General features: G+C 40.8%; 1 protein-coding gene across 1 annotated transcript in view; it reads left to right on the top strand.

Annotated features, from left to right (window-relative positions):
* The first annotated feature begins 4,084 nt into the window (after window positions 1-4,084).
* The window catches only part of LOC141141168 (serine/threonine-protein kinase SBK1-like), a 31,468-nt gene continuing 19,224 nt past the window's right edge, over window positions 4,085-16,328 (top strand). Inside the window, exons 1-3 of the mRNA XM_073628870.1 lie at window positions 4,085-4,205; window positions 5,361-5,563; window positions 6,766-7,438. Of these exons, the coding sequence (XP_073484971.1) occupies window positions 4,085-4,205; window positions 5,361-5,563; window positions 6,766-7,438 (997 nt within the window). The remainder of the gene's footprint in view (window positions 4,206-5,360; window positions 5,564-6,765; window positions 7,439-16,328) is intronic.

A 16,328-nucleotide genomic window follows, 5' to 3' on the forward strand; every position in this document is an offset into this window, starting at 1 on the left:
GGTGGGGGGCAATTGTAATGTAACAAGATTTCACCGACTGCTTTCTGTCAGATTACTCCTTTGGGTGTCTGAGACATTAAATCATTGCCATCTGTTTATAGACAGCTAAAGTGAACCAGTCATGTGGAAATATGGAGGCTGCCATAGGTAGCCACTTCCTGAATATTCTAGGTTTTCTGTCTCTGTGCCGATCTAGTGGCTTCAATACTTTACGTCACTGATGTGAAATGAGTATACAAGCAGAATAGCTAGAAGTCCTAAACTACATATTTGTGCCAGGCCTGTGCTTCAACGTATTGACACACGAGGTTGAACATGACAGGTAAGTAGTATCAGAAAAGGGTGGCAGCCTCTTTTGCTCATGACCAGTTAACATTGAGAGTATTGAACATAAAAGAAAACTGGTAGCTCTATCAAGTAGTTAAAATGACTACCCCTGCCAGGGACAGCTCTTCAACAACTAGGACAGTCAGCGGATAATAACCAAAATATAAAAACTGGAAGTGCCAGAAGACAAACTAGTGGATGGTCTGATGAACCCTAGAATAGTCTTGACAAAGGCACTAGGGCATCAATTTAGATGTTTGATACTCATGCGGGTAAATTTCTAAGAATCTTGAGCACGGGCACATCAAAAGGGGTACCTGATGTACATTCCTTGCACCCACTTGCGCTTGAATACACCCGGTGCCAGACAGGAAATACTGAGCTGATTGGATTGATGAAACATTTACAGCAATGTTCTCTCAGCACTGTATGCTGCGTGGTGGTCAGAAATGTTGGTTTCATTATTTACACACCTTCATGGCAAGATTCTCATTCAGTGGGTCCTCCAGCCTTGGAAGAGCTGATACAGTATTGTTTTTAACTATTCAAGACAAATGTTTGGTATCTTAGGGTTACAATCCTTCGTGTTGGCCAATCAAACAATTTTCTTGCAATTTCAACATTTGCTTGAATTCTAAGAATTTCTATCAGCTGCAGTTTAAAAACACTGAAGGTAGATTTCCTTGGTTTATTCGCTTGTTGAAATTGCTAAAGAATTGACTAAGCATATGGTCAGCATTAGGCCATATTCAGTGTGACGTGTTGACAGGGTTGTGCAAGGATTCTAGGATGCAACAATTGGCAAGTGGAACCATTGGAATTACTCATTGCAATACAAAGAGCTTCCAGCTTTTCTTATAACAAAAAAAAAAAAAAATTTTAAATTGGCCAACAAGTTGCACATTAGTAATTAACACCGTGTCTGGTACAAATGGTTCCTAAGCACTTCGTTTTTTTCTTTTAGATGTGTCCCTGAAAGGGAGCATTTTTTTTGCTTCAACTTGTAACAAAACAATGCTCAAACAGCTTTTTACCTGCATAACTAAATCAAAGTTGATTAAAGTTTTCTAACCCTGCCCTTGGTTTGTGTACTGAGCATACATATGAATTGAGCACTTTACCATTTACACCTTCAGGTTTTACTATCAAAAGAACAATAAATATAGAACGACTCCCGTAGACCTTTTGTTGTCAGACCTGTGCAATAATTACATTTTGAATACAGACAAAGGTGGCTGGAACATTAGCTGCAGTGTTAAAATATCACTCAAATCCACTGCTTTAAGGGTAATTTCATTTTTATATACGTTATTGCAGATGTGATATTTTACACTAAGACTGGGAAATAATCTGAGTTGTACAATGAGATTCACATATACTGTAGGTCTACTTCTCAGTTCAATTCACAGCTGAATATCTTGTGAAAACAAACCATGCAAACACATGTTGTTACAAAAAGATACCATGATATTTATTCAGAAATTAAAATCATATAAAAACCCCATCATACAAGTCATATTCTTATATGTGCAACCATTTAGATATTTGGTACCCTGAAAATGGCCAAAAGGTTATCAAGTCCATAAGTCACCAAGTAGCCAAATGTATGTACCCATCTTAATAAGCAAGATAGAGTGTAGAGAGTTTAAAACACCTGTTGGGTTATTATTGCTGCTTGTGCCCCCGTTAGGGAGATTCACTCTCTCAATTTTCCTGTTGGCAGTTATCAATGACAGCGAAAATGAAAGAAAATCCTAAAATTTGTCGCCAAAAGAGGAATAGAGAGAAAATCTTCTAATGGAGGCACCAGTTCTGGTGACATTCAGGGATTCCCTATCTTTGGAGGAACAGTCGATAGAACTATCCCTTAAGCCGGGTACACACGAACAGTTTTTTTTGTGCTACCCAGCGGGTTGCACAAAAAAAACTGACAGCTCCAGTCGGAGCCACTTTACTAACCATGTAAAGTTAGTCCAGCGATCTCCCCCACTGGACTGTTGTGTTCTGACAGGGGGATGCCCCCCCCCCCACCAGAACACTCCGATCAGCGATCTCTGCCATTGGCTGAGAGCGCTGATTGGGAATTAGTCGGCTGCACACGGGCTGAATGACAGCTGTTTTTTTTTTTTTTAACCGGCCGTTGCCGATTGACATTCGTCCCGTGTGTATGGGGCTTTACTCTAACCAAAATTGGAAAAAAGTTTTACCTTTAGCTCTGCTTTAGCAAAGAACATTTTTATAAAGATTGCATAACCGAGCAAGGCACACTCACTATATATGATGGTGTGTATATAATGTACTGTACATTACTGTCAGTCCTACCTCATCTACTGTAAATCAGGAATACAAGAAGTAACCCTTTGACTAATGCATTTAATGATTTAAATTTGAGAGTCTGGTGTATGAGATTCCTTCTGAAATAGAAATGCTGTTTTTTCCAGAATTGTAATAAAATAAAGTGTAAAGAATTTTTTTTATACTTGACCAAGATATTTTTGTGACACCTTCAAAGTCCTACATGGTATGATAGTTTTTCAATATTCTGCTATAGGGATGAGACATTTATTTTTATCATTATGAACCTTATTCAGATATATACTTGAAAAGTATATAAAGTTGATCCAGGGAAAATCCGATTGCCTCTTGGGGGATCAGGAAGGAATTTTTTCCCCTGCTGTAGCAAATTGGAGCATGCTCTGCTGGGGTTTTTTGCCTTCCCCTGGATCAACTGAGGGTATAGAATTGGACTTGTGTCTTTTTTCAACCTGACTAACTATGTAACTATGTAACTTGAATTACCTTTTGTTACAATATTGAGTTTTAGCATTAAAAAACCTAAGCAACTAAAGCCAGCAGCACACAGGCTAATCTGAGCAACAGCTACTGTATAGATGTTACAAAGCGTTCTGAAGTAGAACATATTAGGAGTGACGCTATGGTAATAAAATGATTTATGACATTTTATAGATTAATAAGTCCAAAAAATTATTAGAACAGAAGATATTTAAAACCGAGACTGGTGCAGTGAGAAGTAGTCATTTGTAACCAATAGTGTATTTTATCTACAATACCAGTTTTGCATAGAGCTATAGTTTTCTCCTTAATCACCTCAAAGATGATCTAATTATTGCCTGATCCCATAAAGTAGGTAAAGGCTAAAATCTAACATGTTTTACTTTTAAAACCCCTTTTTACTACAGAAGTTTTAATCTGAACAGGTCAAACGCCCTCAGAGGTTCAATTGTTGTCAACATTACCAATCTGAAAACAGTGAAAATAAAGACATGTCCACTCCCTACTACCCACTGTGATGGGAACCTGTTTACACTGTAGACACAAAGGAGTCACATTGATTTATCAAGTTCAGGTGATGATTCGATTTGCATTCAAATGAAGGTTTGAAGCTTCCTGGCTTGGCTCCTGTCTAAACTTCTCTATAAAAGACCAAGATGGTCTGTGAACCACAGATATCCACTTTTTTCAAGATCTTTCTAAGACTGGACCTTGCAGAAGCTATTTTATCAACTTTTGCAGAAACTCACTTTGAACTTCTACTCCTAGCTGTCCATTCTGTGCCTAGGTAAGTCTAGTCTTCTAAATTTATCTTTGCTATATTGCTGGTATTTTTGTTTTCTTTTCAAAAAGAAAGTAATTGCAACATTTGAAATACATTTATAAAGAATTTTGAGCGAAAAGTCTTTACATAAAAATGTTGTGCTCTTATGTGCAGAGAAAGCCTGATATCACCATATTCAAAATGACATTCTACTCAACTTGTGGGATTGAAGGAAGAATTTGTGGTGAAGAATATGAAATCCTGGAACAGCTTGGAGAGGGTACTTATGGTTTAGTTGTGAGGGCGGTAGACAGGGAAATGGGTAAGTGAATTCTCTTAAATAATTACAAAGAGTATTTCTTATTTAGAAAAGCTGGCACTCCATTGTTTACTCTGCAATCTTGCTGCCTCTGCCAGAGCACCGGTGGTAAATCCACATTATAACACTGGGAGGTAGCAGCACCTACTTTCATGTATTAGTATTTCTAATTTGCCCAATTGTTTGAACCTAAAAAACAGATAACAAAAACTTTGAATCTTTGCTAAAAAAAATTGTCACCTTAGACATATGGGCTTTGTTACAGTAGTTTGGGTTAAAGATCATAATGCACAAAGATCAACCAGTTCTTCCTATCTTCTCAGTGCTGAATAAGAACAGGACAAAACTCCAATTAGGCAACTGGCATTGCTTCCCCAGAAAATAAGAGTCTTTCAACCTGTCTCAATTTCTCAATTTAATCCTCTTACATGTCTTTAACGTAACCTTGCCATAGGTAAAAACAAGAAGGCCACCTTTTTTCTTTTAAATTCTCCTGAAAGTGCTAGTTGTTAAGCCAAAGAGAAAGCCTTAATATTTTTAACAAAGTCCATATTTGCATACATGATACAAGTCAGTGATTCTATATACACTGTATATTACATTTGGAGGGTACAACATGACAGCCAAGAAATTGGCATTTTGAAGAGGAGCTTACCAATAGCAACCTTCCTGTTTCTCTCATGAAATATTTGCTTTAAGCCGGTCATGTCATAGGCAGTTACAGTAAGCCACATATGCAGGTAACAGATTTTAATAACAACTGATGGTTCTCTATGTACAACCCAGATACTTAGCATTTACAGAGGACAATTGTTTTGATTTAGATGTTGTGATATATGTTTTTATATGTAATAAATTAATATTTTATCTTCAATTGAATTTTGTGGTCGGTACCAAGATAGATAATTTCCCCTTGGAGGGCTGAGTAGGATGGCTTCAGCAACTATCCCCATTCCCCTCATATTTTGCATATACAGAGGACAATAGATCCAGCTGCATAGCTCTATAACACACTGCTAACAGGCTCAGAGGAGCTGACTACATGTTGAAGAAAACCATCCAGTCTATGTAAAGTTAATGGACTCAAGTATTGTACATCAGAGTCTTTTAGATGTTCAAATCTTATTTGTAAATCAATTCATTTTTTCTCTTTAACAGGTAGACTTGTTGCCCTAAAAATGGTGAAAAAGGAACTAACCAAACGAGAAGAGTTTTTGCATGAAGTGTGCATTTCACTCTATCTTACTGGACACAAGGGCTTCATCTCTACCTATTCAAGCCCTCTGGAAGCCTCAGACCACTATGTGTTCAGCCAGGAATTGGCACCTGCTGGATCGCTTCACTCGATCATCCAGCCAAGCGTAAGTAAAATAAAGCAGCTGACACTTCAGCATTTGCTTGCCAATTTATTCATTTATATATATATATATATATATATATATATATATATATATATATATATATATATATATATATGGTCCTAGGGATCCTGGAAATAAAGAGTAACTGGTGTTTTGTCATGGGTACATTCTGTAAATTGCAAACATTTATACCAAGTAATGTTGGCCCGGTTGGAAAGAAATAAGGAAGGGTAAAAATCCCTGTCAGTTATTTTCTGCAGTCTACATTCTCTGGGAAGATCTTTCTTAATCCCATCATGAAGATGAAGTTGCAGCACAGAAGGTTTTGCACCTTCATGCATAGAATGTTTGAAGGTCTAAAACCTTAAAGGATAAGTTCACGTTTTACAAAAAAAAATGAATGCACATTTTTTTTGCAGGTAAACAAATGTGAATAAATTTATTTTTTTGGAGCTTGTAAACCATTGCACCAGCAATCAGCAGATCGTTGGTGCCATGCAGGTCTCCAGCAGAGCCTGTGTATCTGCTTGCCGGTACATCCCGTACAGGTAAGCAGATACAATCTGACAGGAAACATGAATGAACTATCACTGTGCTTCACAGCATTGTGGTAGTTCATTGAAAACTACAAGCCGACAGCCGCAAAGGCTGCCGGGCCTTGTAGTTTTCCATGCACAGAGCCCTGTCAATCAGTGACATGGCCGGGCAAGCGGAGCCCCGCTCGGCCACTTTTTTTTTAAAATTGTGACAGCTAGCGGGGAGGGAGAAGAACCCCACTAGCTGTCACAGTGGGGATGCGCGGGGGCCGGTCTGTGTAACATGTAACATGTTACGAAAGGTGAACTTATCCTTTAAGGCTTTAGAACCACTTTAACTATTACCTTCTGCTTCAGAGACAAAATCAACAAATAGAGGCAGTTGCATCCCTCCACTACAACCTCAATTCCTAGGGGGGATATAGGAAACAATAACATGACATAAGTTTTAATGCTTCACCACTCTATATGAAAGGGTAGTCAAAGTTTTTAAGATGCAGGCAAAATTTTAAATCACTTAGACCTCCCATCTTTCCTACATTGCTGAAATATTTTAGATTGATTGCAATCATGTTAACATGTAATTCCATTTGCAGATTTAGAAATTAACATTGTATAAATGTGATATTTCACATGAATTTCATATAATCGTTTTTACTTTTCCAGGTGGGAATTCCAGAAAAGCTGGTTAAACGCTGTGCATTACAGATCACCCAGGCGCTTGAATACATGCACAGTAAAAAACTGGTGCATAGGGACCTGAAGCCAGATAATATTTTACTTATGGACAAGAGATGTCATAACGTCAAACTAAGTGACTTTGGACTCACTCAATGTGTTGGTACTGTTGTTCCATCAATGTCACCCATCAACCAGTACATGTCTCCTGAACTGTGTACACTAAAGCCCACGGAATCAATTGTCGTGGATCCTAGTGTTGACATCTGGGCCTTTGGTGTTGTTTTGTACGTTCTCCTCACTGGAAACTTTCCGTGGCAAATGGCTCTTGTTGAAAATCTATCGTTTCAAAGGTTTGTTTACTGGCAGAACAACATTGGCCACATGCCACCACCAAATGGTTGGAAGAAGGTTAACAGGAGGGTTCATGATTTATTTCATGTACTTTTTGCCCAAGACCCCAGCTGCAGGAATGAAGTAGGAGTTGTACTAAACTATCTTCATTTTCCTTGGAACTTTGAAGATGCAACCCAAAAAGACATTGATCTTCTGGAACAGGAGAAAGAGGAAAATGTTGTAACAGGAGACAAGGAGATTGAAATAATTGTACTGGAGGGAGACGATGAATACATTATAATAGAAAATCATGGTGACATAGAATGTATTGTTGTGAATGATTATGAATGACTCTTGAATTTGCTTTAGTTCAAATAAACAGTGCTTCTTTTGAAAGGCAACAGCAGTACCAGAGTCTAATCTCGGGAGGGGCACTGCCAGAAAATACATTTTTTGGGGGGAAATGGCTGGTGTTGGCGCTTCAATCATGACGGCACCATAGTTGTTATGGTGTCAGGATGATTGAAGCACATTATTTCTATTATTACATTGTATATAAAATTAAATAGTTCAACTCACCATAATGCAGAATCAGTGGGAGCCCTGAGCGTGTCACTTGCCACATCGCCTGCCACCAAATTAAATGATGCAAATCCTCAAACAATCCATGTTAATTCCAGGTTGTGAGACAACAAAACACGAAAAATGCCAAGGGGAGTAAATACTTTTGCAAGGCACTGTAAGCCAGTTTAGGCAGGGAACTTCATAAAACAATTTTAAATGATTTAAATGATTTGTAAACAGAATTGATCAGGATGGATATGTGGAGGTTTTTAAAAGGTGCAAGCTCTGGGGTATCCCCTTAGCTTTAATGAGAACCCATCTCCTTAGAGAAGCCTATCCAGCCTCCAACTAACCTTTTACATTTCATATATTTACTAATATTATTAGCTCAGTCAGCCCATCTTATTTCTATCTAACAACTGTAATTTAAATTTTCTCCATCCGCACAACCCCACATTATTATCTCTTGTATCACGTGACCCTCCCTTGTGAATTGTAAGCTATAATGAGCAGGACCCACTGATTCTTTTTGTATTTTAAAGCAGAAGTAAACCCATCCATAAAACAGTTTCATTTCTGGCTCGTGCCGGAAATGTTACATTCCCATTGGTTGTGCTCTCAACCAAATTGTCAAACCATCCAATGGCTGGTGTCATAACTGATCACATGTGTAGAATCATGGCAGTTATAGATTAAACAGAGGCAAAGATGGCAGCTTCCTTGGCTGAAAACGATAGGGGGGGTTTACTTACACTTTGACCATACTGTCTGCCTTCATTTTGTAAAGCATTGGACAAACTGTTGGCACTATAGAATTCCTGTATAATACTATTTATTTAGCAATGGCACCTTTCACAGTTTATCTTGGCAGCTTATCTTTATACCACCAACATATATGAAGGAAACCTAAACCCTACAAATTTATAACTGATCTGTTGTGAGAAAACAGTCAATTGTAAGATCTTGGTAGGTATAGGGACATACATTTGTTAACATTATTTTAAGCTCAATCACTTGATTTTTTTTTTTAGTTCACTACAGCTTTAAATGAGTGGTTTTGCTCTGCTTAGCTTAATTATAATTTGCATAGGCACAAATTGTAATTTTTAATAGGAGGTTAGGGGGGGTTATTGAGCATTTCTACATTTCACATAAGTCTGAGTTCACACTGTTGCGGATTTCCCAGCATCCAATTCACATGTCAGGAGATTGTGACCGGCTCTCTATGGAGTCGGTTCACACATCTCCAAAGCGGTTCTGGTGCGAATTGTGAGTCCTGTGCATCTTCTAGTCTGTTTCAGGTCTGAATTCAGCCAAACATTCGGACTCAAATCGGACCTGAAACTGTGAACAGGGACGCACTGGACCCCTGCTGTGAGCCGTTCTGTGCTTCAGTGTGAACCCAACCTAAAGCACTTGCTCTCATTGTGGGCAACTTTTAGTTGATGCCAAATGCACTGCAATTTGAAATGACTGGGACTAATATTGACATTTAAGGCTCTTAAAACCCCTTATTAAGAAAACTGTATAAGTTAAAATATATTTTTAGCCCTCAGACATACCCTTAACTAGATCTACAGTATGTTCTGTAACAAGCCTTACAATCTGGGTTATAAGGCTTCAAGCTATTGCATGGGGATTACTATTATTTAGTGGCTGTATTTGGCTTTACATTTACTTTATTGGGCATAAGTGTAGTCAAAGTTTTAAGAGAGGTGAAATTTAAAATTAGTTAGATCTCCCATCTTCCCTAAGGCCCCTTCAACACGGGGCAGATCCGCTCAGCGGAGTCCACCAGCTCAGCAGGAGATCGCTCCGCTGATCTCCGCGGAGCTGGTGGATGACAGGTCCGTCTCCGCTCACTGGAGCAGGGAGGGGCCTGTTAGAGTGCCGCTGATTCCTATGGAGAGATCGGACGAAAACAGACAGCATGTCCATTTTCATCAGATCTCATCCGATCCGCCAAGATGGATGGCGAAGGTCTGTTTTTAGCAGATCAGATGGGTGTCAGCGGACACATCTCCGTGACATCCATCTCCCCATAGGAGTCAATGGATGGCCCACTTGGATCCGCTTGAAAAACAGACAGGCAGATCCGAGCGGGCTTGTTAGGTGAAAGGGGCCTAAATTTTCCAAATTATTGCTGAAATAGGGAACGAGCCCAGCCTCAATAGAATTGGAGATGCACTGGCTGGGCACATAACTAATTAAATCAACAACAGGTGGTTAACCAGTCATGACTACAAGTCTTATGGGATAACCAGTAATAGCAGAACCCTGCAAGTTAAAGCCAAGGAACTACATGTACCAGCATGCCTGCTGGTCTTTGGGAATAGTAGAGACAGATCTGAAGCAAAGCTGTGACAGTCAGCACTAGGTTGACCCAGTCATCCATGAAAAAAGTTGATTACTCAAGCGCATTGCCACTTGCTTCCAGCAAATTTACTGTACCTAAGGGTCCTTTCACATGGGCGATCCGCCCGGCGGAAACCGCTTTGTTCAGCGGGAGATCGATCCGCTGATTCCCACTAAGCAGGCGGCTGACAAGTCCATCTCCACTCACTGTGCTGAGATGGAGCTGTCAGAGCCCCACTCTCCTCTATGGGGAGATCAGATGAAAACGGACCGCCTGACCGATCCACCAGACGAATGGAAAATAAGGTGACCATTCGTCTGAGTTTCACAGACAGGATCAGATTGGATAGAGGCGGATGTCAGCGGACATGTCACCGCTGACATCCACTGCTCCATAGGAGTGAATGGAGCGTCCAATCATGTCCAGTCTAAGCCAGCTAGAACTGTTCCCACAGAAAATAAAAGGCTAAACCAACCTGTCTGATCAATTTCTTGAATCTGTAATTTTTCATGTTTTAACATAAACCTGCCACGAGAAAGACATGAAGACCACTGTATTTAATCTCTCCTTGAGGGTGCTAGATATTGGCTGTAATGCTAAAGCATAAGCCTTAATATTTTACAAAGTCCTTATCTGCATACTTGTTCCAGGTTAGGGATTCTAAAATTTTAATTGGAAGGGTCAGTATGAAAGCCTGGCAATTGACAGATTTGATTTAAGTTGGCCATACATACTGTAGTTACAGTGGGCCACATAAGCAGCTTAGTATTTAACAGATTTGACCATCAAATGTGATGGGCACCTATCCACAACCCAGATACTTGGTGTGTTCAGGGAACATTAGACCTACAGTGCCTTGCAAAAGTATTCACCCCCTTGGCATTTTTCATGTTTTGTTGCCTGGAATTAACATGGTTTGTTTGAGGATTTGTATCATTTAATTTACAGAACTTGCCCACAACTTTGAAGATGTATTTTTTTTTTTATTGTGAAGCACACAACAAATAGGACACAACAACAGAAAAAGTCAATGTGCATAACAACTATTCACCCCCTAAAGTCAATACTTTTTGGAGCCACCTTTTGCGGCTATCACAGCTCCAAGTCACTTTCTATGAGCTTGCCACATCTTACCACTGGGGTTTTTGCCTATTCCTCTTTGCAAAACTGCTCCAGCTCCTTCAAGTTGGATGGCTTGCGCTTGTGAACAGCAATCTTTAAGTCTGACCACAGCTTTTCTATTGGATTGAGGTTTGGGCTTTGACTAGGCCATTCCAACACATTTACATGTTTCCCCTTAAACCACTCAAGTGTTGCTTTAGCAGTGTGTTTGAGGTCATTGTCCTGCTGGAAGGTGAACCTCCGTCCTAGCCTCAAATCACACACAGAGTGGTACAGATTTTGCTCAAGAATATCCCTGTATTTAGCACCATCCATCTTTCCCTTAACTCTGACCAATTTCCTAGTCCCGACTGCTGAAAAACATCCTCACAGCATGATGCTGCCACCACCATGTTTCACTGTGGGGATGCTGTTCTTTGGGTGATGTGATGTGTTGGGTTTGCGTCACACATAGCGTTTTCTTTGATGGCCAAAAAGTTCAATTTTAGTCTCATCAGATCAGAGCACCTTCCTCCATACATTTTGGGAGTCTCCCACATGCCTTTTCGCAAACTCAAAACATGCAATTTTATTTTTTGCTGAAAGTAATGGCTTTCTTCTGGCCACTCTTCCATAAAGCCCAACTCTATGGAGCTTACGGCTTATTGTCATCCTATGTACATATACCCCGAGTCTCTGCTGTTGAACTCTGCAGCTCCACCAGGGTTACCTTAGGTCTCTGTGCTGCCTCTCTGATTAATGCCTTCCTTGCCTGGTCCATGAGTTTTGGTGTGCGGCCGTCTCTTGGCTGATTTGCTGTTGTGCCATGTTCTTTCCATTTGGTTATGATAGATTTGATGGTGCTCTTAGGGATCATCAAAGATTTGGATATTTTTTTAGAACCTAACCCTGACTTGTACTTCTCAACAACATTGTCCCTTACTTGTTTGGAGAGTTCCTTGGTCTTCATTGCAGTGTTTGGTTAATGGTGCCTCTTGCTTAGGTGTTGCAGCCTCTGGGGCCTTTCAAAAAGGTGTGTATATGTAATGACAGATCATGTGACACTTAGATTGCACACAGGTGGACATCATTTCACTAATTATGTGTCTTCTTAAGGTAATTGGTTGCACCAGAGCTTTTTATGGGCTTCATAACAAGGGGGGTGAATACATACGCACATACCAATTATCAGTTTTTTATTTCTGAAAAATAGTTTTACGTATATATTTTTCTAATTTTACTTCACCAACTTAAACTATTGTGTTCTGATCCATCACATATGTAGCACTAACTCACGGTGGAGCTGCTGGTTTAAGCGGGTCTGTTACCTTCACTTTGCTTCCCTCTGTTTCACCGACACCGGGTCTAGGGGTTCCATTGAGTTTACTGCTGGACGACACATGCACCAACACTGGAGTACGTTTTCAATGCTTTATTAAACAGTCAAACTTTAGGAAGTAGCAGTAAAGAGACAGAAAAGGAAATCTTCAGGAGAAACTCAAATATCTTCTTACAAGATCTTAGCAACAAATGTCCCCGTAGAATCCAGATAATTATGTGGAATGCATTCCCCTCATAGGATACACTCTTTGCTCGTCTGGATAGGCCTCTCTCACGGTCTAGCAGCCAGTACGCAGCACGAATCTAAAGTCTCTGCCACAGACTTGTTTGGGGGGGGGGTAAATCTGCACGATCCTCTGCCACAGGATGTATCAGATCTTCTGCAGTGAACAGTCAGTCACAATACCTTTAAGCCGAACCGGCGACACTATGCTGTATAATTACTTCTTTTGGATACGACCTGCAACCGAGTCACCAGGCCCCTCTATAGACCCGCACGCTGCGCGATCTCTCCAAGACGGGTCCTCCCCTTGGATCTCCTCGGCTGTCCAGCTTCGTCACACAGGACCGACAGCTCAGGACCATTCCTCGGCTGCAGTGGTAGGCCCCAGACAAGCCCTGGACCCACCCCTGCGCCGCAGGATCGTGGGCCTCCCGATCGGAGGACCACGAGGTAGCTCCTTAACGCATACCTGTCGGCCAGGAGGGCCAGCAGGTGGGCTGAAAAAACTAACTTAGAACATGGCGTCTGTCCCATAAATACCCCCTTCCCAGAATGCAACTCGGAGGACCACCTCCACCGAGCTTGTCTCCGAGACAGAGGAGCATCTATACACTTCAACACATTGCCCTTCCAACACTGACTGGTGGGTGTCGCTGTTACCATTTGTCAGCATGGAAGCACACACAACGTCAGCCAAGCTGAAACAGAGGTGAACTTTTAACCTTCATAACACACAATTTACTAAATTTACCTAATCTGCGGTAGATTGTAAATCTACCAGCGCTACACATATAATTCAGATTAGAAAAACATTGAACTAAAGGCTGTAATGTAACAAAATGGGTAAAAAGCCAAGGTGGGTGAATACTTTTGCAAGACACTGTAGCTGTAAAGGAAGCCACCTAGCTCACTGCTAGCAAGGGCCCAGAGAAGATGGCTACATTGTGAAAAAAAACCTCATCCAATCTATGGAAAATTCATGGGTTCATGTACCGGACATCATCCATAGCCTTGGATGCTCATATCTCATTATAATCAACTTTTTACTTTAATAGGTAGACTTGTTGCCCTAAAAATGTTGAAAAAGGATCAGAAAACTTTCTGCATGACATGCGTATGCCACTCTATCTTACTGAACATGAAGGCTTTCTCTCTGCTCATTCCAGCTTTCTGGAAATCTCACACTACTATATGTTCAGCCAGGAATTGGCACCTGCTGGATCTCTTCACTCAATCATCCAGCCATGGGTAAGTAAAGCAAAGCTGATGACACTCCAGCACTTTTTCTAATATCATCCTATGGATCCTGGAAATACAGAGAATTATGGAATTAATACAGTCTATAAATTACAAAAAAAAAAACTTACACCAAGTTATTGCTGGCCAAGTTAGAAAGGAAAATAATTTATTCTACTACTAGTCACAGTCTTGGATAATTTTGCATAAAGTAAGGGATGATTAAAACACTGTTGGATACAGTCTTACAGATTTTCCTTACTTCTCATCTTGAAGCTGGAACAGGAAATGGGAGAAAATCTATACAGAGTTATGGGACAGTTGTCCACATTGGAAGATTACCCCTCGCCTACTGTTCTGATGACAACTAAAAATTATTGATTACCTATTACTTTGTTTTGAAGACAAAAGCCATCAGGACAAACAGGTTAAACCCCCTTACCCCCTCTCCCTTTATAGAGGGGACACAAAACCATGATATAATTATTATTAGGCATAAGGGTATTCATTAAAGGGGACTTCCAGACTCCGATAAGCCCCCCACCCCCAGGCCCCGACAACCACAGCCCAGGGAGGTTGGGAATAGGCCTTTGTCCCCATGGGGACAAAGCACCAACCCCTTCCCCATGTTGAGGACATGTGGCCTGGTATGGTTCAAGGGGGGGCACTTGTTCGTCGTCCCCCATCCTGACCTGCCAGGCTGCATGCTGGGATAAGGGTCTGGTATGTATTATGGGGGAGACCACACGCCGTTTTATTTTTAAATTTTGAATAGCCGGGTGCCGGAATTATAACTGTGAGTTATTTTAAATGAAATTTTTTTCTTTAGAAATGTCAGTTTTGCTGTAGCATGTTCTGTATATGCTACAAATGCACCACTTTACAGTCACATTAACCGCTTCAGCCCCGGAAGATTTTACCCCCTTCCTGACAAGAGCGCTTTTTGCGATTCGGCACTGCAACTGCAACTGACAATTGCGCGGTCGTGCAACATTGCACTCAAACAAAACTGGTGTCCTTTTTTTCCCACAAATAGAGCTTTCTTTTGGTGGTATTTCATCACCTCTGCGGTTTCTATTTTTTGCGCTATAAACAAAATAAGAACAACAATTTTGAAAAAAACGCAATATTTTTAACGTTTTGCTATAATAAATATCCCCCAAAAATATATAAAAAAACTATTTTTTTCCTCAGTTTAGGCCAATATGTATTCTTCTACATATTTGGTATACTTGGTAAAAAAATCTCAATAAGCGTATATTGATTGGTTTGTACAAAAGTTATAGCGTCTACAAAATAGGGGATAGTTTTATGGCATTTTTATTTTTTTTTTTTTACTAGTAATGGCGGCAATCTGCGATTTCTATCGGGACTGCGTCATTATGGCGGACACATCGGACAATTTTGACACATTTTTGGGACCATTGGCATTTTTACAGCGATCAATGCTATAAAAATGCATTGATTACTGTAAAAATGTCTCTGGCAGGGAAGGGGTTAACACTAGGGGGCGATCAAGGGATTGTGTTCCCTGGGAGGTGATTCTAGCTGAAGGGGGAGGGGACTGTGTAGGGGAGATGACAGATCGCTGTTCATACTCTGTATGAACAGACGATCTGTCTCTTCTCCCCTCAGAGAACCGGAAACTGTGTGTTTACACACACAGATCCCGGTTCTCAGTGTGGCAGTCGCTATCGCGGGAGCCCAGCAGTGATCGTGACCACCGGGCACTCGCATCGGCTCTGGGGGCGAGCAGCGGGGGTGAGCAGCGGGGGCGCGCGCCCCCCTAGTGGCCACAGGGTGAAGCAATGTTACATAAGTACAACTGCGGTGGCTGGTCGGCAAGTGGTTAAGGGGTACCTCCAGGCACGATATTTAAAGGAATTTTTCATTTTCATTTTTGCACTTTAAGCATCATTAAAATTACTTCTTCTGAAAAAAAATATTTTTTTTATAAATTTTCTTTTATTGATAAATGTCCCCTGGGCAGTACCCAGACTCCCATACCCCTTCGATGGCCAATCACTTACATATAATGTTGTTTTGTTCTTTATTTTTTAACCGCCACTTTTAAAAAAAATGTTATTATTCAGATGTCAGCGGGGAAACCCATTGACAGCTGATGACTCATCAGTTGTTAAGGACGCTGCTGCCGGCTTTCCGGCCCCGTTCCTTAACAACCAGCTTACACTGCACCCTGAATGGCCAAAGCATTGAACACAGAATGCACTGTGCAGCACTCAGTGCATTGCAGGGTGTTCGTCGGGGAAAACACCTGGCGAACACCCTGCAAATTCAGGTGTTCGGCGAACGGCCAAATGTTCAGCACAAACTCATGCTTGGGCCGAACCATTAGCCCATCCCTACAGGACAGTAGGGAGTACAGCCCAGGCT

Source organism: Aquarana catesbeiana, linkage group LG04, assembly GCF_042186555.1.
Source record: "Aquarana catesbeiana isolate 2022-GZ linkage group LG04, ASM4218655v1, whole genome shotgun sequence".
NCBI classification, from domain to species: domain Eukaryota; kingdom Metazoa; phylum Chordata; class Amphibia; order Anura; family Ranidae; genus Aquarana; species Aquarana catesbeiana.